The sequence below is a fragment of the Cololabis saira genome, chromosome 14 (assembly GCF_033807715.1).
Source record: "Cololabis saira isolate AMF1-May2022 chromosome 14, fColSai1.1, whole genome shotgun sequence".
Lineage (NCBI taxonomy): Eukaryota > Metazoa > Chordata > Actinopteri > Beloniformes > Belonidae > Cololabis > Cololabis saira.
Window position 1 is genome coordinate 42,489,657 of NC_084600.1, and position 26,785 is coordinate 42,516,441.

The window sequence follows — 26,785 nt, forward strand, 5'->3', positions numbered from 1 at the left end:
ACAAAAGCCCTGGATAATATCCGGCGGATATTCATCTTCAGACAAATATGATTTACTCTCTCTACTTTCACTTTGTTAGAATCAGGAACTGCTTGTATTTGCTTCACTGCCACAATCACACACAACTTCCCTGCTGAGACCCCCCCCCAAAAAAAAACAAATAAATATTCAAAGGTTGCGGTTTCACAAAGACTCTTTAGGCCATACAAAGAAACCAAATAGTTTCTCTTAATAGAGGAACTATTTGATGATTCTCTTTATTGTTGTTCATGAAAAGCAGGTCAATAAAGGTTGGTATGACTGTTGAGTTGGAACCCAAAAAGATTTATGTTTTGTCTCGTCAACTTCATTTCAGACACGAAACAAATTCCAAAATTCAGATTTTTTAGATCTTTTTTTTGTCCTCCGCCAACTTCCATATCCAGATTCCAGATCCGTTGTAGCCAAACAAGAACCTCCTGATGTTCATCTTTAAACACTATCTCTACTTCCACTTTGTTAAAATTAGGAACTGCTTCTACTTGCTCCACTTCCACAATCCAACAACTTCCCTGCTGAGATCATAACGGTTTGAGTTGGAACCCGAAAGGTTTTGTTTTGCCTCAAAAACTTCATTTCAGAAACGAAACCAATTCCAAAATTCAGATTTTTTTTTGAACTTCCGGATCCAGATTCCTGATCGTTGTAGTGTTCCCATTTAACAGGAGTTATATTATTACAAATATCACGTGGAAGAAGCAAGTAGAGAACCTGGACGGACGGATGAAAATCACAGAAATGTTCATTTATTCAATTCAATTCAATTTTATTTATATAGTGTCTATTACAACAGAAGTTGTCTCTAGGCTCTTTCCAGAGACCAGAACATGATAAATAAAATATTAATTATAATAATTATTATAATTCATTATAAATAATAATTATTATTATTCTAATTATAAATAATTATTATTATAATTATATTAATGGTTTATTAATAATATATAAATATTATTATAATTATAAAGATTAATTCAATAATATCTTAGCATTTCTTTTAGTTTTGGTATCAAAAAAATTCAAATAAGAAACTAGATGAATGATTGATTTTCTAAGAGGTAAAATGACAATAAAACTAGTGGAAAATATGATGAATGGGAATTGCTGGTGTGGAATCTCGTGACTCTCTAATCTTGTGACTAATTGACACCTGACCACGTTGGGCAATATTCTGGATGTTAATGATCAGCGTCGGACTGTAAAACACGTCAAACACGCCTTCGTGACGCGGGTCACAACAGACCCAACCAATCCCAGGAAATAAAACAAGCGCTATTTCAACTAGGTGTTATATTTTATTTAAAAGGTCGGGCATTACATAAGACTACAAATACAATTATAAGTACAGCAACCAGCCGTCGGCTGGAAAAAATGGAATAGGTGCAAATACAAAAATAAAAAAAAGAAAAGAAAAGGTTTTTGTCTCCAACGGTCGGGTGGATGAACCCGTGTTTCCTCCCGTACAACGCAAGTGTACGACACATTAATTCAAAGTACAGTCTCCTCCCTGTTACAGGTTAGCTAAAGAACACAAGCTCGTAGGTCCGTGTACTTCGCGGCCATCCGTTTTTTGTTTTGAAATGACAAAATAAAAATAGAGAAATAATCCAAAATAATCAGTTTCCTGTTTTTTGTTTTGATAATAAAAAACGAAAACGGATCGTTATCCATTATCCGATTTCATTGATGTTTGAAAATCGAAATTGGGAATTAAAACAGCGAGTGGAAAACTCTTTTCTCTATTTGCTATTCGTTTCCAGTATGTTAGAGTTCAGTACATGTTATTGATTGGACGCTGCAGCTGAACGGACTGTCACAACAGAGTAAAGACAGATTACAGATGAAACTCATGTTTCACTCCCAGGTTTCATATTTGATTTATTTTCCGTTTCAACATTAAAAAAAATCTAAAACTGTTATTTTTCAATCTGATCAACAAAAGAACCAGAAACAACTTTCTTCATTTATTACTGCGCATGTGCAATCCTACGACGGAGTATTAGGGCCAAACTAAGGCAAAAAAAATAATTGGAAATTACAAGAATAAAGTCGTAATATTACGAGAATAAAGTCGTAATATTACGAGAATAAAGTCATATTGTTGCGAGAATAAAGTCGTAATATTACGAGAATAAAGTCAAAACCTAATGTTGCGAGAATAAAGTCGTAATATTACGACTTTATTCTCGTAATTTTACTACTTTATTCTCGTAATTTTGCGACTTTATTCACGTAATTTCCATTTTTTTTGTCTTAGTTTGGCCCAAATACTCCGTCGTAAATCCCCCCATTTGTCCAATCCTTGTTTTCAGTATCCTTAGAAACGAATAGGAAATAGAGAAAAGGATAATGGATAACGATCCGTTTTCCGTTTTTTATTATCAAAACAAAAAACGGGAAACGGATTATTTTGGATTATTTCTCTATTTTTATTTTGCTATTTCAAAACAAAAAACGGATGGCCGCCAAGTCCACGGACCCGTGCACTTCAAGTCTGTGTAAAAGCAGGATGTGGTTTCTGCAGCAGGACCCGGGTCTCAGTGCTGGGCGTCACATCGGTCCACTTTGTAAACATGGGAATTATGAATCACAGTAAAAACCGCCCAGAGCCCGACATATAGTCATCAAAAAATAAAAACATAAGTTAAAAATGCTGACAATATGCCCACATCGAAAAGTAAATACAGTATTTCTGCAAAGATCCGGGGCAAAGAGCTCGTCTGCAGTTTCCTTTCATGGGAAAATAACACATCATGATCTTGTTAATTCACTATAATTCATGTCAAAAATTTCTATAATTCATTAATAAATGTTCATAACTATAATTAAAAAAACACACACACACAGGAGGAGTCAGGCTAACGTTACAGTCTACTTTTAAAACCTAATCGTTGATATTCACAGGTCCGGGAGTACGGAAGAGTATCAGGGCCGTGCAGGAGAAAAAATATTTAAGATAAGATTTGAAGATAAAAGTTGAAATGTCGAGATTAATGTTGAAATACAATTTCGAGAAAAAAGTCCAAATGACGAGATTAAAGTTGAAATACAATTTCAAGAATAAAGTCGAACTTTTGTGAATAAAGTTGAAATTTCGCCTTTTTTCTCAACATTTTACTTCAACATTAATCTCGACGTTTCGATTTTTTTCTCGACATTTAGACTTTTTTCTCAACATTTCAACTTTTTTCTCAATAAAAAAAAAATATTTGAAGATTTTTTTTTTATTGTGAAAAAAGTTGAAATGTCGAGATTAATGTTGAAATACAATTTCAAGAATAAAGTCGAAATTTCGTGAATAAAGTTGAAATTTCACCTATTTTCTCAACATTTCAACTTTTTTCTCAATATTTTACTTCAACATTAATCTCGCCGTTTCGATTTTTTTCTCGACATTTAGACTTTTTTTCTCAACATTTCAACTTTTTTCTCGAAATTTCAACTCTTTTCTCGACGTTTCAACTATTTTCTCAACATTTCAACTTTTTTCTCAACATTTCAACTATTTTCTCAACATTTCAACTTTTTTCTCGAAGTGCATAATGAAAAAAAAAATCTTTTCCTCCTGCCTGGCTCTGCTTCTCTTCCGTACAGGAGTGATTTCCAGGTAGTGTTGCTCCTTCAGTGAGTCACTGCTGCCATGAGATAATAAACTCTTATCCTGCTCTGGTCCGGGTCAAGGCCATCGTTCTGCCGAGCCCGGACCGAGTCGTTTCCCCGTCACTGTCACTGCCAGCCCAGCTGGGGGTGCAGGCCCGGCTGCAGGGGGAAGGGGTTTCCCGGGCCGGGGGCGTAGCTGGGGAAGCTGTTGGGCTGGGGAGGGAAGCTCTCCAGGCCTGATGTAGAATGAGCCTGGAACGAGAGGAAGGGAGGGAATGACGTCACAGATGAGACTTCACGGCGGGTTTCACCCACTGAGTGGTAGAAAGACTTAGGCCACGTTTCCACAGAGCCGGGTATTTACAAAAACGGATATTTCCCCCTCTACGTTTTGAAAAATACCATCATTTACACAAACCTGCATAAATAGCTGTTAAGGTGCTATGAGCAGCCAAACCTACAGGGGGCAGTGTAACGAGAAGATAAAGTCATGCTAGCCAATCAGAATCCTGGAAAAAAACATCAACAAATGACACGAGTAACTTCCAGTTAAGGCTGATTTATGGTTCCGCGTAACACGAACGCGTTAAATCAACGCAGACCCTACGCCGTAGGCTTAGGGTCTGCGTTGATTTAATGCGGGACCATAATTCAGGCTTTACTTCCAAGATGAACGAGAGTCTTTCGTTTGGAGTGACAGAGAAGTGGAGTTACTTTTAAGTGTGACTTTAGAATATAAAACAGGTAAAATACAATTCAATTTCAATTCAATTTTATTTACATAGCGTCTAACACAACAAAAGTTGTCTCTAGACGCTTTCCAGAGACCCAGAACATGACCCCCGAGCAATTATTATATAAACAATGGCAGGTGAAAACTCCCATAGTGGGAGAAAAGCCTTAAGCCAAACAGTGGCAGGAAAAACTCCCCTTTAGGAGGGAAGAAACCTTGAGCAGGACCAGGTTCATAAGGGGAGACCCTCCTGCCGAGGGCCAGACTGGGGGTCGGGGACGGCAACAGCACAGCAGGCAGGTGGAAGCAGCAACGGGATGACCAGGGGTGGGGACAGCAGGCCAGCACGCAGCTCCCGAAGCTCCGGCCCAATCAGCAAGTCCCAGGTTGGGGTGCAGGGTCGGGGAAAGTTTGAGAAGGGGCAGGGCCAGGGAGAGGAGTCTTGAGGGACGAATCTTCTCCCCCGCCCAAAAGGGGCCGTTACCCTGCCCCTCTCACTCCCACACTGCAGGATCCGGTGTTTTGCATTCAGAGATGCTCTTCGCCACCAGCAAATACAAGAAAATATTGACGGTGGCCAAACAAATTATAAACACAGGTCGCACTCATGACGCTGGTGACGTTTCTGTCGCATAATGTGACCTCCACTTTGGCCGGAGTTTTCAGAAATGATGGTTTTTGGTGACTTTGAGGTTTGTTTTCGTGTAAACGAACGGCCAAAATGCATGAAAACACCACCATTTTTGCTACGTGTAAACGGGGCCTGAGTGTCAAAAAGACTGAGTGTCAGCGTAAACTTTCAGTTTGAGCAACTGGAAAACGTCTAAAATGGGAAAGAGCTGTTGTGCGATCGACTGTACTCATAGATTTAGCAAGAAATCGGAGTTATCGTTTTACAGACTGATGAAAAATAAGTTTAAGAGAGACAAATGGATCGCTGCAATTCACAGAAACAACTGGATTCCAGACACCGAAATGTGGATTTGCGGTTCCCATTTTGTATCAGGTAATGTTGGATTTTTGGGTAGCTAACGTTAAACGGTCCAATCATAAAGTTCAGTGTCCTCATCACTTTAATTTCACCAACAAATCCTGCCTTGAAGTCGGACCAAGCGTCAAGACTTTTGTAAGCCTTCAAGCTTTGCTTCGTGTATTTCCCCGGCGTAGAAATTAAGTACATATAAATATCAGGAAACTGGATTCGTGGCCAAATATTAATGTCCATGAACCACTGGTTCTTGGTAACTGTACCAAATATGAATGTCCATGGACCACTGGTTCTTGGTAACTGTACCAAATATTAATGTCCATGGACCACTGGTTCTTGGTAATTGTACCAAATATTAATGTCCATGGACCACTGGTTCTTGGGGTAACTGTACCAAATATTAATGTCCATGGACCACTGGTTCTTGGGGTAACTGTACCAAATATTAATGTCCATGGACCACTGGTTCTTGGGGTAACTGTACGGGTCACTGTCAAGTCCAACTGCCTTTAATTTAAGCCGATAATCAGCTGTTATCCCGTTTTCTCCACTAGTTGCAGCCATTTTTGCTGATGTTTTGCCACTCAGTGTGAGTAAGGGGGCTGGTCCAGTGGGGAAGTGACGTCAATGCACCGTTTAGATCCCTGATTGGCTCGGTTAGCAGCCGTCAGTCATTAACAACAGGATCTTTGACAAGACTCATGATGATCTAATCCAGACTGCTGATTCCCCATCGACGCATCCGTTACTCCGTGACCCGTAGTCGGACCTGACCCCGTCTACAGTCCTGTGTTTGTGTGTTTACCTGCAGCAGAGCGCTCTGCATGCTGGGGTTGTGCAGGCCGCCCAGCGCCGGGGAAGCAGAGGGGGAGAAGCCCGGAACGGCAGGGAAGGACAGCAGGCCAGGAAAACCACTGCTGCCTGGAGGCTGGAGGCCGCTGCTCAGCCTGGAACAGACACAGGACCACAGGACACCGTCACAACGCTGTCTCTCCCCACAACACACGGGAAAAAACGCTTTAAATCAAAGACATTTTGATAAAAGATGACAACGATGGAGCACCAGTGGTTTAGTTAAAGGTAAACCAGCCACATTCCTGACCCCAAGTATCGTATCAGGTTTATTTTAACATGAACCAAACCGAATATTTAAAGACAAGTAGGTTTTATGGCGACTAATCAGTCGTTATGAGGCAACAAACTGATAATCTGATCTAATCCAGGAAATTCCTTCACCTGTTTTACTGGCCCAGATAATTAACATAATTAAGAGAAGCACATTCCCTCCAAAATACCTCGACATTCTTGAGATCACAGCCAGCCGAGTGAAACAGAAGTGAAAGTGGAGTGCAACAGGAGTGAAACAGGAGTGCAACAGAAGTGCAACAGGAGTGAAACAGGAGTGCAACAGGAGTGAAACAGGAGTGCAACAGAAGTGCAACAGGAGTGAAACAGGAGTGCAACAGAAGTGCAACAGGAGTGAAACAGGAGGGAAACAGAAATGAAAAACAAGTGAAACAGGAGTGCAACAGGAGTGCAACAGAAGTGCAACAGAAGTGCAACAGGAGTGAAACAGGAGTGCAACAGGAGTGAAAGTGGAGTGCAACAGGAGTGAAACAGGAGTGCAACAGGAGTGAAACAGGAGTGAAACAGGAGTGCAACAGGAGTGAAAGTGGAGTGCAACAGGAGTGAAACAGGAGTGCAACAGGAGTGAAAGTGGAGTGCAACAGGAGTGAAACAGGAGTGCAACAGGAGTGAAACAGGAGTGCAACAGGAGTGCAACAGGAGTGAAAGTGGAGTGCAACAGGAGTGAAACAGGAGTGCAACAGGAGTGCAACAGGAGTGAAACAGGAGTGAAACAGGAGTGCAACAGGAGTGCAACAGGAGTGCAACAGGAGTGAAACAGGAGTGAAACAGGAGTGAAACAGGAGTGAAACAGGAGTGAAACAGGAGTGAAACAGGAGGGAAACAGGAGGGAAACAGGAGTGAAACAGGAGTGCAACAGGAGTGAAACAGGAGTGCAACAGGAGTGAAAGTGGAGTGCAACAGGAGTGAAACAGGAGTGCAACAGGAGTGAAAGTGGAGTGCAACAGGAGTGAAAGTGGAGTGCAACAGGAGTGCAACAGGAGTGAAACAGGAGTGCAACAGGAGTGAAAGTGGAGTGCAACAGGAGTGAAACAGGAGTGCAACAGGAGTGCAACAGGAGTGAAACAGGAGTGCAACAGGAGTGCAACAGGAGTGCAACAGGAGTGCAACAGGAGTGCAACAGGAGTGCAACAGGAGTGAAACAGGAGGGAAAAACGAGTGGAACAGGAGTGCAACAGGAGTGAAACAGGAGTGAAACAGGAGTGAAACAGGAGGGAAACAGGAGGGAAACAGAAATGAAAAACAAGTGAAACAGGAGGGGAACAGGGAACCAGAGTGAAACAGGAGTGAAAAAGGAGTGGAACAGGAGTGAAACAGGAGTGAAACAGGAGTGAAACAGGAGTGAAACAGGAGTGAAACAGGAGTGAAACAGGAGTGAGACAGGAGTGAGACAGGAGTGAAACACGGGTGAAACAGGAGTGAAACAGGAGTGAAACGCTAGTGAAACAGAAGTGAAAGACGAGTGAAACAGGAATGAAACGCAGGCGAAACAGGAGTGAAACAGGAGTGAAACAGGAGTGAAACACACCCTGCGCCAGACACAGCAAAAGCGGTCCGGAACATAACCGTGACTCGTCATCTTTCAGTTTAGGGTTTTCTTTTATTCACATCTTTTTCCTTCATCTCTGAACAGAGCTGCTGCTAAAATGTTCCAGTTCGTCTCGGCTTCCAGAAGCTTTGAGGCTTTTTTATGCATTTTGACAAAACTTTGCACCTTGAATCTTTTTGAGAGTTGTTTTGGAGCCGTTGATTACCATTCATATTATCTGTCTCGACACTCAGTCATCAGTTTTTCCTGTACAAACGCGTCCGGGAATGTTGGAGCCTGAACTTCACCGGACTGTCAAACTGCTCGGAGACACCTTCAAAAGTGCTCGTCTTGAATTTTCTTTCTTGAACCCTCTCCACGTTCAGTGATATGATATTTGGGGTTAAGAATTTGGCTAGCTTCGCTTTTACTGGTCCGGACCGTGATACCAAAGAGCAGAGACGACCTTTCATCCTTTAAATAGTCCGACTGACGGACTTCAGGACTGAAGACACCCGTAATGCTAACTAGAGGCCACATTTTAGTTTTAAATCACTAAAGTTTAATCATTTTCAAAACTTTTTCAAACTCATTTAGGTTTGTTTTTTTTAAAGAAGAAAAAATAATTCAAAAGCAGTTTCCATTTTCAAGTTATTTCAGTCACTGTTTTGTGTGTTTTCCAGTGGAACGACACCAACAGGTTTGTCCATATCTGTCGCTGTCACTTTTTAAATGTCCAGCACGTCTTTATTTAATTTTTTCCTTTAACGTTATATCTTCCACTCCCAATTTGATGAGATGAAGAACAATAACTCAGTAGTTCCTACAGGTAGATATTCCAACAATGTCAACAAAGGTGAGGCTCGCCCCTTTTCAGCGTCAGATTATCAACAAGATAACCTGCTAAATATGAGCTGGTAAATAACTCAAACGCCACAAACCAAAGTCTGAAAATTACATCCCAGATTATCAACACAGGAGGACTTTGCACTTTATATGTCCGGCCTTCAACTTCTTCCATAAAACCTACATAGGAAACTGATATCCAGGTTATATCATGCTTAACTGTACGTGACACAGTTCAACTAACATAATTTTGATCACAGTTTACTGTGATGACAGGAAATCAATATCAAAGACAACGGCCATTAAAATGATGATGTTTCAATGTTTGTATAAACCTAATATCAGGAAATAGTGTTGTTTTTGTCACTTTGTTTCAATTTTAGTTTTTATTAGTTTTAGTCTTGTTCATTCTCTTTTTAGTCGTGTCAAGTTTCAGTCGACTAAAAGTCTGAGCATTTTAGTCTTATTTTAGTCAGAATTGTCCATTTTAGTCTAGTTTTAGTCAAAGATTGTATTTAGCCAAACCCATTTTACAATTCAAACAAGGTTGTCTTATTATTATATTATTGTTACCTTATAGACTCAAGAATACATTCATTCCAGATACAGAAGACTCTAATTTGAGTTTACAACATTTTTATTTTTCCGCATTTCTCCCCATCTTTTTCTTTTTCAACGACACATTGGGTTTTCTTTTCCACATCTATGTAGGAAAGTGGATCCAAAGATGAATCTTCTTGGAGATTAAGATCTTTGTTAGAACATTTTGTCTCGTCTCATTTTGTCAAGGAAAATGAAGACACATTTTAGAGTTTTTATTTTGTAATCTACATTTTAGTCTGGTTTTTATTCCTCTACGATATTGCATTATATATTTAATTATCGTTATCGTCACATGACCAGCATTTTCGTTGCCTCTCGTTTTCCTCAGGTGATAAATACGGGAGAGTATTAGGGCCATGCAGGAGAAAATATATTTGAGAGGGGAAGATTTTTTTTATTGTACACTTCGAGAAAAAAATCGAAATGTCGAGAAAAAAGTCGAAATGTCGAAGTGCATAATGAAAAAAAAATCCTCCTCCTCTAAAATATTATTTTTATTTTTCCCCTGCCTGGCCCTAATACTCTTCCGTAGATAAAGGTTTGTTGACACCGATATTTAGTCATAATTTTCGTCGACGATATCGCATTATTTATTTAATTGACGTTATGGTCACATGAAAAGCATTTTCGTTGCGTCTTGTCTCGTTTTCTTCAGGTGATAAAAGGTTCGTTGACGACGATATTTAGTCATAACTTTCGTTGACGAAAGCAACTTTATCAGGAAAGTTTTCTGAGTTTAAATGAAACTGTGGCCACGGTTACATGAGGTTTTTTAATACGGAATTAATTATTCCGAATTAAACTATTTTCCTTCTAGTTTAAATGGAAATAGTAATTCCGAATTAAGGTTTACATGGAAAACACGTTTATCGGCTTTATCCAATTCCTCTTAAGGTCTGGGGGTTGGGAAGGTTCTGATTGGATAGGGGGGCGGACCGGAGGTTACGTCTACCGGAAGAAAAACTAACTTAGGCGCTTCAACTTTGAAAAGCTCACAATTTTTATGTTTCCTGCCATCTGTTCTTTTAATTATTTCCAGGTCCTCCAAGCTATTTATTAAATAAATCGTCTCTGCTCTTGACCACCATTTACTGCGTGCAAACAAGCCCAGCGCGGAATATAAGCGTCATGGAGACAGACGGGCGAGGGAACGAGCAGCGCATAAAGACCGGAATTAATTTAAAGTGGAATGAGTGTATACATGATCACAGAATTATTCACTCAATTGGCTACCTGTAAAATTCAGAATCCAATTTAACATTTTATTACTTGCGTATAAAGCCCAAAACGGCTTAGCTCCACATTATTTGCAAGACCTGATAGTGCCTTATGTTCCTGGCAGAGCTCTCCGCTCCCAGAGTGCAGGTTTACTCGTAGTTCCTAGAGTATCCAAATGTAGATCTGGAGGGTGGGCGTTCTGCTATCAGGCACCATTACTATGGAACCAACTTCCAATCTGGGTTAAGGAGGCTGACACCACCTCCACCTTTAATTTAAGTAAAGCGTATAGTTAGTGTTAGTAAACCTCTAGCTGGTGTTGGTAAATCTCTAGGTAGTGTAAACTCTAGTGTGTTAGAGTCAGTAGTCATAGTTGCAGCTATAGAACAAGACTATAATAGTTAGTCTCAAATATAGCCTTGTGGTAGATATGCTGCTATAGGCCTATGCTGCTGGGGGGCACCGACATGATCCACTGGGCGGTGCCTCTCACTAGGGCTGCACGATTAATCGTTAAAAAAAAAAAAAATCGCGATCTCGATTCATGCTTGAACGCAATCTCATTTCCAAATGACGACGATTTAAAAAAAAAAAAAAATTAAAGATGGCTGCATAAAAAAAGGACTAGGCCTATGTTCTAGGTTGTTGTAGTCCTGTCATGGTCAACTATCATGTTGTCATGTTTGTTATATTTTGTTAATGATTGTGGATTACATTTGGAGAAACATCTACCTTTCTCATCACCTGACACATATTGCACATAAATATTGTTAAAATTGTTATTGTTAAAATTATTTAAAGACAAGAGAGATGTTTATTGTTTTTATGTTCAATGTCAGCTGTTACAGCAAAAAGCAGCCAGAGGAATAATTTGTTGCCTCAGAACTACAGGATCTGTTACAAGTCCCCTTTCTGAAAGGGTGTTCAACTCAGGGAGGAACAAATATTGTTAAATTGTTATTATTGTTTAAATTATTTAAAGACAAGAGAGATTTTTATTGTTTTTATGTTCAATGCCAGCTGTTACAAAGTTGATGCCAGTCTTTTATCAGGCACCATCATATTTTTTGTATCGGCAGCTTCTTAATAGCAGCAAAAGGCAATGGGGGGTTCATCCCAGCCAGAGGAATAATTTGTTGCCTCAGAACTACATTTACATCTACTGTTACAAGTCCCCTTTCTTTTTTTTAATTCAAGATCTTTTTATTGAAATTTTCACAAAGTAAAAAAAGGTGAAATGCTGCATGTCAATTACAAATATTTTGAGTAGGCATGGGCATGTTAATCATAGCATACACCAGTGTACAAAATATAAAAAACAATTAAACAGTATGAAAAAATATAAAATAGTAACAAAAACAAACTACAGACCAAACTAATCCCTCCCCTGTCACTGCCAGATTACTAATCACAATATGAGGTCACTCTAACATCAAAAGCCTGCACTAGGAATATAAAAGAAATATGAAGTATAGTTCACAGGGTCTGGAATGCTTCTAGAAAAGGTCCCCACACTTTCTGGAACTTATTTGATTGCTGAAGCGAGTATCTAATTTTCTCCAGTTTTAAGCAGGACATGATGTCTTCCAGCCATTGCGCACGAGTAGGAGGGAAGGGATCCTTCCACCTGAACAGAATTGCCCGACGAGCCAAAAGGGAGGCAAAAGACAAAGTGTGCCCCTGTGCAGTGGTTAACTTCCTTCCTCCCTCCATGACCCCAAACAGGGCAGTCAGTGGGTTTGGTTCTAATCTGATTTTAAGCACCAGAGAGAGAGTATGAAATACTTCCATCCAGTACTTGTTTAGACATGGGCAGGACCAGTACATGTGGATGAGAGAGGCTTCTGCTACCTTACATCTTACACAGTATGGACTAATATCTGGGTACATGGAGGATAACTTTGCTTTGGAAATATGAGCCCTGTGTACCACTTTAAACTGAATTAAGCAGTGACGTGCGCACAGGGAGGTTGTATTAACCAGTTTGAGTATGGACTCCCAGGTATCCTCTGATAAGGGAAGCCCTAAGTCCTGCTCCCATGCTGCTTTGAGTTTATCTGTAGGGGCACTCCTAAGATCCAGCAACATGCCATAGAAAGACGAAATGAGCCCCTTTTTGAATGGGTCTGTGGCAAGAACTTTGTCAACTGTGGTCAAGCCTATCGATGCACCAGGGCTGGGTGTCTGGGAAAGAACAAAATGTCTAGCCTGAAGATACCTAAAGAAATGTGATTTTGGAAGGCTGAATTTACTACTTAACTGCTCAAAAGATGCCACGGTGCCGTCTATGAACATATCTCTAAAACGAATCATACCCCTCCTGTGCCATTCCTGGAAGGTGGGGTCCTCAAGGGATGGTTTGAAAGAGTGATTTGATGCAATGGGGCTAAGAAGAGAGAAGCTGTGAAAACCAAAAAACTTCCTAAATTGGGCCCAAATTCTAAGAGAATGTTTAACCACTGGGTTTTTGATTGATTTAAGTGAAGGAAGTGGAAGTGAGGAGCCGAGTAGGGCAGGAATTGACAGGTCATCAGTTGGATGTAACTCCATCGCCACCCAGTCAGGGCGGTCAGCGCCGTCGCAGTAGAAGGACCAGAATGCAAGGCAGCGCAGGTTAGCAGCCCAATAATAATAACGAAAGTTTGGGAGGGCCAGACCACCTGCAGACTTAATTTTTTGAAGGTGAGTTTTGTTCAAACGTGGCCGTTTACCCCGCCATAGGTATGAAGATATAACTGAGTCAAGGGACTGAAAAAAAGAACCAGGAATAAAGAGTGGTAAGGTCTGGAAAAGGTACAAAAATTTAGGTAAAATGGTCATTTTAACTGAATTGATGCGACCCACAAGAGACATTGACAGGGGTGACCATTGTGTAAGGGTTTGTTTGGTCTCATTTAACAATGAGATAAGATTCTCTTGGAGCAGGTCTTTGTGTTTCCTTGTCACAGATATGCCTAAATAGGAGAATTTGTCATTTACGATTTTAAAGGGAAAATTGGAAAGGTCTAAAGCATGCGATTCGAGATTGGTAGGGAAAAGCTCACTTTTGCTGAGATTCAGTTTATAGCCTGAGAGTTTCCCAAACTGACTGAGAAGTGACAGCGCAGGGGGTAATGAGGCCAGAGGGTGAGAGATGAAAAGCAAGAGGTCATCGGCATAAAGCGAGACCTTATGTTCCCTGCCACCTCTCCAGATACCGGACACATCCTCACAAGATCGGAGCGCTGTGGCAAGCGGTTCGATAGCCATGTCAAAAAGCATGGGACTAAGGGGGCACCCCTGACGGGTTCCACGATGCAGATTAAATGGTTTTGACCGTTGAGAGTTAGTACGAATTGAGGCTGTTGGGTGTAAATAGAGAAGTTTAATCCACAGAGCAAAGTTCGGAACAAAACCATACCTGTCCAGCACAGCAAAGAGATAATCCCATTGGACGCGATCAAATGCTTTCTCCGCATCCAGAGAGACAACGCATTCAGGGATAGCCTCAGAGGCAGAGTAGATAATATTGAACAGTCGCCTTGTGTTGAAGTAAGACTGCCTACCTTTAATGAAGCCAGTTTGGTCTTCAGATATAATTGTGGGGAGGGCATTCTCCAGCCTATGGGCTAGGACTTTAGCTAGGATTTTAGCATCTGTGTTTAAGAGGGAGATGGGCCTGTAGGAGGCGCATTCAGTAGGATCCTTCCCTTTTTTAGCTATGATGGTGATGCAGGCCTCCGAAAAAGAAGGAGGGAGGGAACCGTGGCTGAAGGATTCTGAAAGAACTGTAGATAGCAATGGGGAAAGCAGAGTAGAAAATTTCTTTAGAAATTCCGCCGGGAAGCCATCAGGGCCAGGACATTTACCCGACTGCAGAGAAGAAATGGCTCGAGTAATTTCCATCAGGGATATCGGTTCTTCTAATGTCTTCCTTAGATCTGGTGAAAGACTGGGTATACTAAGACTATTTAAAAAGTCCGCAATCTCATCTCGATCAGTCTGAGATTCCGAGGTGTATAGCTGGGTATAAAAGTCCCTGAATGCTCCATTTATGAGTAAGTGGTCTGTAGTTACATGGCCATTTGGTAATCGAATCTTAGAAATATTTTGTTTAGCCTTAGAGCCTTTAAGTTGGTTGGCTAATAATTTGTCAGATTTGTCTCCATAAACATAAAACCTGGTTTTACTTTTCAGAAGTGACTGTTCAATTGGGTGAGTGGTAAGCAGGTCAAATTTAGTTTTAAGTTCTAGCCGCTTTTTGTAAAGATCTGGGGATTTAGTCAGAGAATATTCTTCATCGACCTCTTTGATTTGGCGGGCAAGGTCTGATCGCTCCCTATAAGATTTTTGCCTCACCCTAGCAGTGTAGGATATAATCTGTCCCCGGAGATAAGCCTTGAGGGAATCCCAGACAGTTAGACTAGACATTCCTGGAGTCATATTCGTGGATAGGAAAAAGGCTATTTCCGTTTCCATTGATTTAACAAAATTTCTGTCCGACAGCAGAGTTGAATTGAATCGCCACTGTCTGTCTCTCTGAGGTAGGTCAGGAAGGGACATGGTTAGAACCACAGGAGCGTGGTCGGAAATGACAATGCTCTGATAAGCACAGGAATGAACCAGGGGAATCAGTTGATTATCAATAAAAAAATAATCAATCCTCGAGTATGTGTGGTGCACTTGTGAGAAAAAGGAGTATTCTCTGTCACATGGATGTAAAGAACGCCACACATCACAAACACCGTAGTCAGAAAGGAACGCCTGAATAAGACGGGCTGACTTACTTGCTGTGCCGGGGTTGGTAGAGGATCGGTCTAGGACTGGGTCGAGCCAGCAATTAAAATCACAAGTCCCCTTTCTGAAAGGGTGTTCAACTCAGGGAGGAACAAATATTGTTCAAATTGTTATTATTGTTTAAATTATTCAAAGGTTTGTGTAAAGAAGACAAGAGATGTTTATTGTTATTATATTTTTGTTCAGCTGCTGTAAGTGCAATAAATGTTATATTGGAAAAAAATCGTGAGAGAATCGTGATCTCAATTCTAAGCAAAAAAATCGTGATTCTCATTTTGTCCAGAATCGTGCAGCCCTACCTCTCACCCTTCTTCTCTTCTCCTCTTCCCTTCCTCTCTTCCCCATTTCCATTTATTATAAGTATCTCATAGCCATCATTTTTGTCCATCGCTCCTGTAGTTTCTGGTGCTGGCCTGCCTTTTTTCTCTTTTGTGCATGTTTGCAGGCCGGAGTTACGGGAGCTGCGTGCTGGCCTGCGGTCTCGCAGTCCCCCCCCCCATCCCTGGTCATCCCGTTGGCTGCTTCCACCTGCCTCCTGTGTGCTGCTGACGTCCCCGACCCCCCAGTCTGGCCTTCGGCAGGAGGGTCCCCCCTTATGATCCAGGTCCTGCTCCAGGTTTCTACCCCCCTAAAGGGGAGTTTTTCTTGCCACTGTTTGGCTTAAGGTTTTTCTCCCACTAGGGGAGTTTTTACCTGCCATTGTTTATGTAATAATTGCTCGGGGGTTTACGTTCATGTTCTGGAAAGCGTCTAGAGACAACATCTGTTATATTAGACGCTATACAAATAAAATTGAAAAAATTTAATTGAATTCTATTCGGATTTAAAATCAGAATAAACCAGCCACTTACTTCGGAATTAAGTTTAATTCGGAATGGCCATTTTCATTCGGAATTAGGTGTTTACATGGTAATTTTTACTCATTTTAAAATCAGATTTAACTTTAATTCTGAATTAAAGAGGAATTAAACTTCCCATGTCAACGCACTGTGTGAGAGATGAGATGGATTCTTCATAATCGTCAGTAAAACTTTCACGTACCCGGGCTGGAAGTTGGAGCTGAAGGCCGAAGCGAACCCGGGCAGCACCGGTGATGACGAGGGAACCCCGGCGGCGGCCGCTGCTGCCGCCGCCACCGCCGCCGCCTGCAGTGGCGCCACCGATGCTACTGAAGCCGGAGCGGCGCCCGACAGTCCCATGAGCGACGACAGCACGGGGCTCCCGGCGCCGTGGCCCCCGGACACCCCCAGCCCGGGGAAGGCGGCGCCGGCCCCCGGCGGGAGCCCCGGGAACACCGAGGCAGAGGTGAGGCCTAGGCCGAAGGGCGAAGCCACGCCGGGGCCGCCGCTGGGGGCCAGGCCTGGGTACATGGAAGTTGGGGGGTGGTTAGAAGCAATGTTGGTGGTCGGAGGCACCGTGGACACAGACGAAGGGATGGCGGCCGGAGAGAGGGACGAGGACAGCGCTGGGAAGTGGGACAGGCCCGGGTAGTGATTGGGCCCGGGGCTGGAGGACAGCGCCTGGAGGCCGCTGAGGGCGACGGGGCTGGGGAGGGAAACCTGAGGGGAGCCGGGGGGGTGGGAGAGACCCAACGACCGGGCCAGGGTGGTCTGAGCGGAGCCCGGCGCCACCAGCGGGTTCAGCGACGGCGTGCCGGAACGGGAGGTGCCTTTGAAGGCCGAAGGAACGGGGCTGTTACTCCTACTGCCTTCAGAGTTTCTGTTCAGAGCTCCAGCCAAGATGGCCTGGGCCTGGGCCTGAGCCTGAGCCTGAGCCTGAGCCTGAGCCTGAGCCAGGTGGACCGGAGAGGGTTTGGGACTATGGCCTGGGGTAGAACGGTTGGGAATGCCCGCCGAGGAGGATCCGGGGGTGAGAGGTGATAGTCCAGAGGGGGTGTAACTCCGGATGACCGACCCGGGGGGGTTACCTGCTTGCTGGTGGGCTCCGGCGAAGCCACCGGGGCCCGGCTGGAGGTCCGAGGCCTGAGCGTAGCTCCTCTGCTGAGCCGAACCCATGGCGTTTGTCTGAGGCAGGGAGTTCTGGGCGCTGCGGGACGTCGCCGGGGTGCCGGGTCGGGAGAGGGAGGAGAACGGGGAGGAAGGGTAGCCCCCGGGGACCGGGGTGCCACATGGGGTCCCCGTCGGGGTGTGGGCTTTGATGACGGACGAAGGCGTGGGGGTGGAGTGGCCCCCGGGGGTCTGGGGTCCGGCTTTGATCACGGATGGAGACGGGCCCGGGGAGGGAGAGTTGAGGTTGTGGGACGTCACCATGCCGGGGAAGACCGGGGTGATGGGGGTCGTGGGGGGAAGCTGGGCAGGAGAGGCTTGGGTGGGGGCGGGGGTAGAAGGAGTGGATCCGTGATGGAGGGGAAGGGGCCCGCTGTTGATTCCTGGTGTGGTGTTCTGGGGGTTGCCAGGTTTAGCATAACCTGCAAGTTAAAGTAGACCAGAAATGTTAATGAGAAATAAATGATTTATAAGTTAATCTGAAATCATATCACTACCTATAGAGGGAATGCGCATGACGTCACGGATGCAACTTCACAGAGGGTTTCGCCCATTGAGTGTCAGAAAGACTGAGTGTCAAAAAGACTGAGTGGCAGCGTAAACTTTCAGTTTGAGCAACTGGAAAACATCTAAAATGGGAAAGAGCTGTTGTGCGATCGACTGTACTCGTTGATTTAGCAAGAAATTGGAGTTATTGTTTTACCGACTGCCGAAAAATAAGCTTAAGAGAGACAAATGGGTCGCTGCAATTCACAGAAACAACTGGATTCCAGGCACCGAAACGTGGATTTGCGGTTCCCATTTTTTATCAGGTAAAGTTGGATTTTTGGGTAGCTAACGTTAAACGGTCAAATCATAAAGTTTTAATTTCACCAACAAATCCTGCCTTGAAGTCGGACCAAGCGTCAAGATTTGCTTCATGTATTTCCCCGGCGTAGAAATTAAGTATATAAATATCAGGAAACTGGATTGGTGGCCAAATATTAATGTCCATGGACCACTGGTTCTTGGGGTAACTGTACCAAATATTAATGTCCATGGACCACTGGTTCTTGGTAACTGTACCAAATATTAATGTCCATGGACCAATGGTTCTTGGGGTAACTGTACCAAATATTAATGTCCATGGACCACTGGTTCTTGGTAACTGTACCAAATATTAATGTCCATGGACCACTGGTTATTGGGGTAAGTGTACCAAATATTAATGTCCATGGACCACTGGTTCTTGGGGTAACTGTACCAAATATTAATGTCCATGGACCACTGGTTCTTGGGGTAACTGTACCAAATATTAATGTCCATGGACCACTGGTTCTTGGTAACTGTACCAAATATTAATGTCCATGGACCACTGGTTCTTGGGGTAACTGTACCAAATATTAATGTCCATGGACCACTGGTTCTTAACTGTACGGGTCACTGTCAAGTCCAACTGACGCTAATTTAAGCCGATAATCAGCTGTTATCCCGTCTTCTCCACTAGTTGCAGCTGTTTTTGCCACTCAGTGCGAGTAAGGGGGCTGGTCCAGTGGGGAAGTGACGTCAATGCAAACCCTCTATATCTAATTTAATGTTAGAACTATTAAATGACTCCATTAAAACAAGAGCTGCCTCAACCAGCTGAGCATCGTGAGAATAGCTTGAAGCTCAACTACCAAACAGAACAGAAAGAGCAAAGAGGAGCCTTGAGTGCAGACTATAACATGGAGAGAAAAGAGAGAAGAGAAGAGAAAACCAAGATTTAATTGCATCTCCTTCTTACCTTTGGGGAAAACGAGACATACTTGCTCGGTTCATCTCAAATGGCTTTAATCATAAGCCGCTATTATCCTGACTTTTTGCTCTGGGCGTTTGTCAGTCTGATCAAAGCTGAACAAAACTTTTGATCGGAAATCTCCCCCAAAGGCTTCAAATGATATACAACTCAATTTTCAAAAAGGATAGGATAAGTTTTGGAAATTGACAACAAAAAACGGAAAGCAGTAATTTGCATTCAATTGAAATTACAAATTGGCAGCAAGATAATTCATACGAAAGGTGTTTGTCTTTTTACTCGTGAAGGTTTCCAAGTCAAATGATCCAAAACTATTCAAAGTGGCGAGTTGGAGTTTTATAATGTCAACGACATTGAAGGAGCATGAGTGAATAGCATCCAACGATGGCATTTCCCCGACTCACTGCCCTCCGAGATTCAGCGACCAGCGTCATCGTACAGGCTGCACACGTCAAACAGAGTCGTGCTTCGTAAGGAACCCGTTCTAAACTGTGGCTCGCAGTGAACTTGTAAAATTAGTGGAAAAATGCGATTAATGTGCTAAGATGAAGGAAAGAACTGCTATATCTATATTAATCTCTTTCTGGAACTCATAAACATTGCATTTTTCTGATTAAAGGACAGATGGACTATAGAGGGAATGTGCATGACGTCACGGATGCGACTTCACAGCGGGTTTCGTCCACTGAGTGGCAGAAAGACTGAGTGGCAGAAAGACTGAGTGGCAGCGTAAACTTTCAGTTTGAGCAACTGGAAAACATCTACAATGGGAAAGAGCTGTTGTGCGATCGACTGTACTCATAGATTTAGCAAGAAATCGAAGTTATCGTTTTACAGACTGCCGAAAAATAAGCTTAAGAGAGACAAATGGATCACTGCAATTCACAGAAACAACTGGATTCCAGGCACCGAAACGTGGATTTGTGGTTCCCATTTTGTCTCAGGTAATGTTGGAGTTTTGGGTAGCTAACGTTAAACGGTCAAATCATAAAGTTCGGTGTCCTCATCACATTAGCCCCTTTCACACAGCCAGTTCGAGGCGGGAACGTTGCGCCTTTAAGCCGCCTCGCTGTTCTGTGTGAAAGTCACGGAGGCGGAATGGGGGGGCCAAGTGGCCCCACCAATAAGCCGGCAGCGGAGGTAGTCACAGAGCCGAAACGGGGTCTGTGTGAATGACACAGCCGGCATGCCGGCATGCCACTAGACGCGGACGCTGTCGTCACGCCTCTGATTGCGGAACGCCGGCATGCTGTGTGAATTTACAGACGGGAGCGGCGTTATGCCGGCGTTGTATGGTTCTGTGTGAACCAACAAAGGCGGCGTATTGGCAGGACTTCTTTACACCAATATTGCGGAATCTCTGTGTGAAAGGGGCTTTTAATTTCTACAACAAATCCTGCCTTGAAGTCGGACCAAGCGTCAAGACTTTTGTATGCCTTCAAGCTTTGCTTCGTCTATTTCCCCGGCGTAAAAATGAAGTTCATATAAATATCAGGAAACTCGATTCGTGGCCAAATATTAATGTCCATGGACCACTGGTTCTTGGTAACTGTACCAAATATTAATGTCCATGGATCTCTGGTTCTTGGTAACTGTACCAAATATTAATGTCCATGGACCACTGGTTCTTGGGGTAACTGTACGGGTCAATGTCAAGTCCAACTGCCATTAATTTAAGCCGATAATCGGCTGTTATATCGTCTTCTCCACTAGTTGCAGCCATTTTTGCATATGTTTTGCCACTCAGTGCGAGGAAAGGGGCGTAAGTGGGGAAGTGACATCAATGCAGTTATGGACATAAGTTTTAAGGCATCATGTCCTGGTGTCACCTGCTTCAAAAATCGCCGGTATTTCAGTTTTGTACCCGTTAGATCAGAAGTCCTGCTTCCTGCAGTCCAGACCTGCAATGTAGTATTGACTTTGTAATACTGTATTTGACCACGTCTTTGTACGTTTTGACCGTATAGAAACGTAATTCTTGCCATTGTAAGAATGTGATGTACCTGCTGGACTCTACTGCCCTCACTTCTTAACAACTTCTGCTTTTTATTATTCTACCTCTTTTCTTATCACTTTATTTGTCATTTACTGTTACATATGTCTTGCCGCTTTTAATGTTGATGTAAAGCACTTTGAATTACCTTGTGTTGAATTGTGTTATACAAATAAACTTGTCTTGCCTTGCCTTACTGAGAGCAGTAAGTAAACTCAAAATAAACATTAGGTGTCTCCTACAAATTTCAGCAGACAAAACTAAGAGTTTTAGAAAACTAGCATTTTTTTACTGAATTATTTATTATACTGTTATTGACTGTTATACAATATTAATAGGGCATAAAGTTTTGTTTATTTAAAAGTAATTGCTCTCTGTTTCTTTAAATTTCCAACAGCATCCCAACTTTTCTGGAAACAAGATTGTATATCCATAGTACAAAAAAAAAAGAAAGAAAAAATACAGCATTCAAAAAGAATAAAAAGGCTACCCCAAGCAATGTAGGTTATATGCCAGCACAAAGCACGAGTCAAAGGACTATCATTAGTTTAATCTATCTATGCCAAGTTTGACTGAATGACCAGAAAATTAATTATAAAAGAATCATTTCAAGATGGGCTGCAATATACAAATCACTAAAAACTGTTTTATTATTGAGCCCTCTTTTTACGTGTGTTGACCCTGTTCTGTGGCACCTTTTCAGGATGTAATTTGTGGACTCGTTACGCCAAAATCCCACATTTTTATTTCTGCTACACATCCTGTGGATATGATGAAGTATTAGGCCCAAACTAAGAAAAAAAAAGGAAATTACGAGAATAAAGTCATTATATTATGAGAATAAAGTCGTAATATTAAGAGGATAAAGTCGTAATATTATGAGGATAAAGTCGTAATATTCCGACTTTATTCTCGTAATATCCGACTTTATTCTCGTAATATTCCGACTTTATTCTCGTAATATTACAACTTTATTCTCGTAATATTACAACTTTATTCTCGTAATATTACAACTTTATTCTCGTAATATTACAACTTTATTCTCGTAATATTACGACTTTATTTTCGTAATATTACGACTTTATTCTCATAATATTACGACTTTATTCTCATAATATTACGACTTTATTCTCGTAATTTTACGACTTTATTCTCGTAATTTTACGACTTTATTCTTGTAATTTTACGACTTTATTCTCGTAATTTTACGACTTTATACTAATTTCCAATTTTTTTTTGTCTTAGTTTGGCCCTAATACTCAGTCGTCTGTGGAATTATAATACTAAAAATGCTAAATTAAATATGCCACTAGTGCATCGGTATAATCGAGTATCATTGCATTAACAATGAAACAAGCAAAGCGTATTTTTCTTGTCAGTCAGTTTTGCTCCAGCCAGAATAAAAAATAACATCTTTGCACTGGACGAAGTGGTAAACAGGAGAAGCGAAAGCAGCATGCCAGCAGGTCAGGCTCCGAGCTTCCGGGAGTTCACCTGCCATCTTGCACAGGCACATACAGAACTGTCTCCAGCTCAATCCTACCTGCTACTTTGTGGACAGAGTTGTAGGGGGGAGGGGGCACGGTGGCGGTTATAACCCCTCCCACAGAAACAAGGCCTGCGTTGTTGTATGCACCTGAGTAGCAGTTGCAAATATGAAACGTGTCCCACCAAATACCGTATTTTCTGGACTATAAGCCGCACCTGCATACAGGACTGTCTCAGAAAATTTGAATATTGTGATTTTTTCTGTAATGCAATTACAAAAACAAAAATGTCATACATTCTGGATTCATTACAAATCAACTGAAATATTGCAAGACTTTTATTATTTTAATATTGCTGATCATGGCTTACAGCTTAAGAAAACTCAAATATCCTATCTCAAAAAATTTGAATATTCTGGGAATCTTAATCTTAAAAATAATAAAAGGCTTGCAATATTTCAGTTGATTTGTAATGAATCCAGAATGTATGACTTTTTTTTTTTTTTTTTTTTTTTTTTTTTTTTAAATTGCATTACAGAAAATAAAGAACTTTATCACAATATTCTAATTTTCTGAGACAGTCCTGTATAAGCCGCATCCGCTCTATTTAAAAAAAAAAAGATATGCAAACCGCAGATATTTCTGTTGTTAGATTAGATATTTACTACATGTACAGAAGGATTTTGAACTGTAAATGATGTACATGTTTGTACATAAATAGATCCTTTCCTAACAGTGTCTTTTAACACGGCAGCAACTTTGCTGATTAAAACGGGACAGAACCAAGAGGAAATAACCGGTATTTATTGATCTAAATCTGTTTGAAATCTGCTTCTACCTACTTCTATCTGCTAAAGAATAAGTAGCGTATTCTTCTTTGCATTTATTTTGTCTTAGTTTTGATTCTAATTCCGGTTAGAGCGGCCCGAGCGGTGGAAGAAAAATCCACAGAATAGAACCTTTGTATAAGCTGCACGGTTCAAAACCTATGAAAAAAGTAGCAGCTTATAGTCCAGAAAATACGGTATATCCACACAAACACACTGAAATACAACCCTCTAATTCATTTACATCCCCTTTTAATCTCACAGGCAGCTCGTGATGCTCGAGTCTCACGGAAACACAGACGTGACGTGTAACGTAGGTAACAGCAAACAGGTGTGTTTAGGGGGTTTCTTACTTGGTGCGATGGTGGCGTGAGGTCGGCATGGCGGTATGGGGTACGGGACGGGCCGGTGGGGATTGTACGTTGAGGGGAACTACAAAGGAAAGCACAGAAGATAGTTATTAAAGTAAAAAACTAATTAAGTACAATGAACTCATGAACCCTTTCCAAACAGATCTGTTTACCATAAAAGGTAAAAAATTACATAAGCGTATTGCATTAACTTGAGAAAAAAAAAAATCTGCTTTTTTTGAGCAGATTTTTATTATTTTTTTTCATTAAAACTTTTCTCGGAATTCTGAGATAATTATCTCGTTAATTCAGAAAAACAGAGCAGATTTTTGATTCCGTACAAAATAACATAACATGTTAAAACCCAAAAATATAATCACCCTACAAAATATTTACATAGTAAAAACTCCCGGAACCTTTTTTATTTCTCGTTACTTCCATTCAAGTACTTACAGGTTTGAATGACCCTATAATCCGGGAAGCGATTCCTTTCCCCTCCATATTGTTATTTGCATCTTCTTTCTTCTCGCCGTCCTTTTTAGCAGGCGGGATTCCCTGCAATCACAAGAGAAATCAAAAAAAAAAAAAGACATTTCTAGATGTATTTTCAGCAAATAAAATCCAAGTACCGGTAGTAAGGAGGGTAGAGGGTATGTTTTGATATAAATGTCAAGTTGAAGCAAAAATGTCACAAAAAAAGCCAATTTAACAACATTAACAGTTTGGAGAGAAAATATTAGGCTGCAATAAAGGATATATAAATTCCCGAGCCATTCTGAGTTACTGACACACCCACACGGATGACTGGAACTTTTTGCATTATATAATTTCTGTCCCTGTTTACGTATGTGAGCCATCAGACTTTATTCGAAGTGTTGCTTTACCACCCTTTTGACACTGGTGTGAATAAATCCTGATTGGAAGAAGCCGTCCTTGTTTATTTTACACATATTTGCCGCCAACGTTGGGTGCCGGAGCCTGTGTTTGCATTTCATCCTTCAATTGTATTCTGTAGAATAATTAATCTTGAGACTGATTTTGCTGTAGTTAACATTTTCCTGGTTAAAATCCAGGTGGGGCCCCGTTTCGATTAGGTCATTTGATGATTCAATTTGATAAATAATCTACTTTATTAATTATTAATAATTGTTGAAGGACAATTATTAATAACTGAACAGCATCTACCTTGTGGCACAACATCATTTCCACTATTTTTTTTTTTATTTGCAAAACACTGAGCAAAAAGGACATAAATGGCCGATACATACAGTGCAAACATCGTTACAAACACATACAGATACCCAAAAACAACAACACAGAGAGAGTAGATAGGAAAATAAGAGAGAGAGAGAGGGTGGAAAATGATTTTTTGTAAGTGATGTTGAAGAGACACAGGATCAGATGAAGCCTGAGGTTAGAAAGAGACTCATTTATCAGATTGCTTTCAGCCCATTTGTGCCTGATGGGCTCTGATCACATCAGCCAGGACTGGAATCAGGAAGTTCTGGCTCATATTTATTTTCCTTCAGTCCATGCATCACATGTAAAGCCTTGAAATCTGCTGCTGCTGTAAAAGGTGCAGCTTAAAATCTTACAATATTGAGGAATTCAAATGTTTTATTTTCAGATCAGTTGTCATTATAACAGTCACTGAAGAGTCTTTAAGTCTTTTACTTCGAGTAAAAGGAAGTGTGACTTATAACTGACTTACTTTTTCATAATAAATGAAAGAAAGTCATTCATACGAGGCAAAACACAACTAATGGAGTAACAACAAACAAAGCATTTGTGAGAACATTTGATCCAAACCTTAAAAAAAGCATCACCCTGCTGAGTTTAACGGTATGAAACTAACATTAAGAGGCTAAAAATAAAGCTAGAATAGCACACACTCTGCAGCCTCTGCTATCTTCCTATTGTTGATCAAGTTAAGGCATGTAGTTGATTAAAGTTCTAAGTAAGAAAAAAGGAATAGTACAAAATCACTACCAGCAAGTCAAACCCAAAAAAGTCAGAAATTAGAATCAGCGAAGAAAATTGCAATTTCAGCTTGGTTTGGACCCAGAGGATACAGGATATGATGCAAAAAGTTAATTGTGTAAATTACAACTAGGCCTGTGTTGAAAAAAATACAATTCCAATTTCCAATTCTAAATTGATTCTCATATTAATTCCTAAAAATCGATTCGTATGTCTAAAGATCGATTTTCTTTTCCATTACATTTTCGCCCGGTGAACTTTAATCCCAGTCGTAATGTCATCTAATTCACACATGCGCTGTTGAGCTGTTGCAATTTATTTCTTTTTTTGCACTTTAAATGGATATTGAAAGGAATATTTGAGTTATTTATTTCATACAAATAACTTTTGGAATTGTTTTGTTTTTGCCCAAATGTTTTGTTGGACACGAGAATAACTAGTGCCATGTTTTTGCCTTTGAATATGTTTAAAAGTATAAAAAAACATTCAAGTTTTCAATGATAATTGCATAAATTGTCTATATTTCATTGCTTTATATACTTTCTTGGGGTTATATTTGCATAAAATGCTAAAAACCAAATTCTCAAAAATTAAAAAACAAAAAACACAGAAAATGGAAAAAATAAAGACAGAATGTGTTAAAAAATAAAAGCGATTTCATGCATCTCTGTTTCCTCCCTGGATCTGTTTGGTAATTCTGACCCACGATGTTTCTGTTTCAGTTCTATCAGCATTCTGGGAGCTGATTGGTCCTTACAGCATCATTAGCTGCAATACTTGCTGTTGAATCTCAATATAATACCAATATTAATATGTTGCAGAACTACAGTCATATAATTCATGCAACAGCTGAAAAAACATTTTTAATAACAATAACCCAAATCAATA

General features: G+C 41.2%; 1 protein-coding gene across 3 annotated transcripts in view; it reads right to left on the bottom strand.

Annotated features, from left to right (window-relative positions):
* Positions 1–2,196: 2,196 nt before the first annotated feature.
* proser1 (proline and serine rich 1) overlaps positions 2,197–26,785 on the bottom strand; it is a 35,862-nt gene continuing 11,273 nt past the window's right edge. The window contains exons 7-13 of one of the 3 annotated variants that reach the window (XM_061740636.1): positions 24,371–24,472; positions 23,921–23,999; positions 22,797–22,889; positions 17,405–17,905; positions 16,519–16,837; positions 6,166–6,307; positions 2,197–3,891 (exon numbers count right to left, since the gene is read on the bottom strand). In XM_061740636.1, coding sequence (XP_061596620.1) covers positions 3,766–3,891; positions 6,166–6,307; positions 16,519–16,837; positions 17,405–17,905; positions 22,797–22,889; positions 23,921–23,999; positions 24,371–24,472 — 1,362 coding nt within the window. In that variant the 3' untranslated portion in view covers positions 2,197–3,765. Of the gene's footprint in view, positions 3,892–6,165; positions 6,308–16,518; positions 17,906–22,796; positions 22,890–23,920; positions 24,000–24,370; positions 24,473–26,785 lie in introns of all 3 variants that reach the window. The other 2 variants (XM_061740634.1, XM_061740635.1) reach the window with 2 other exon arrangements.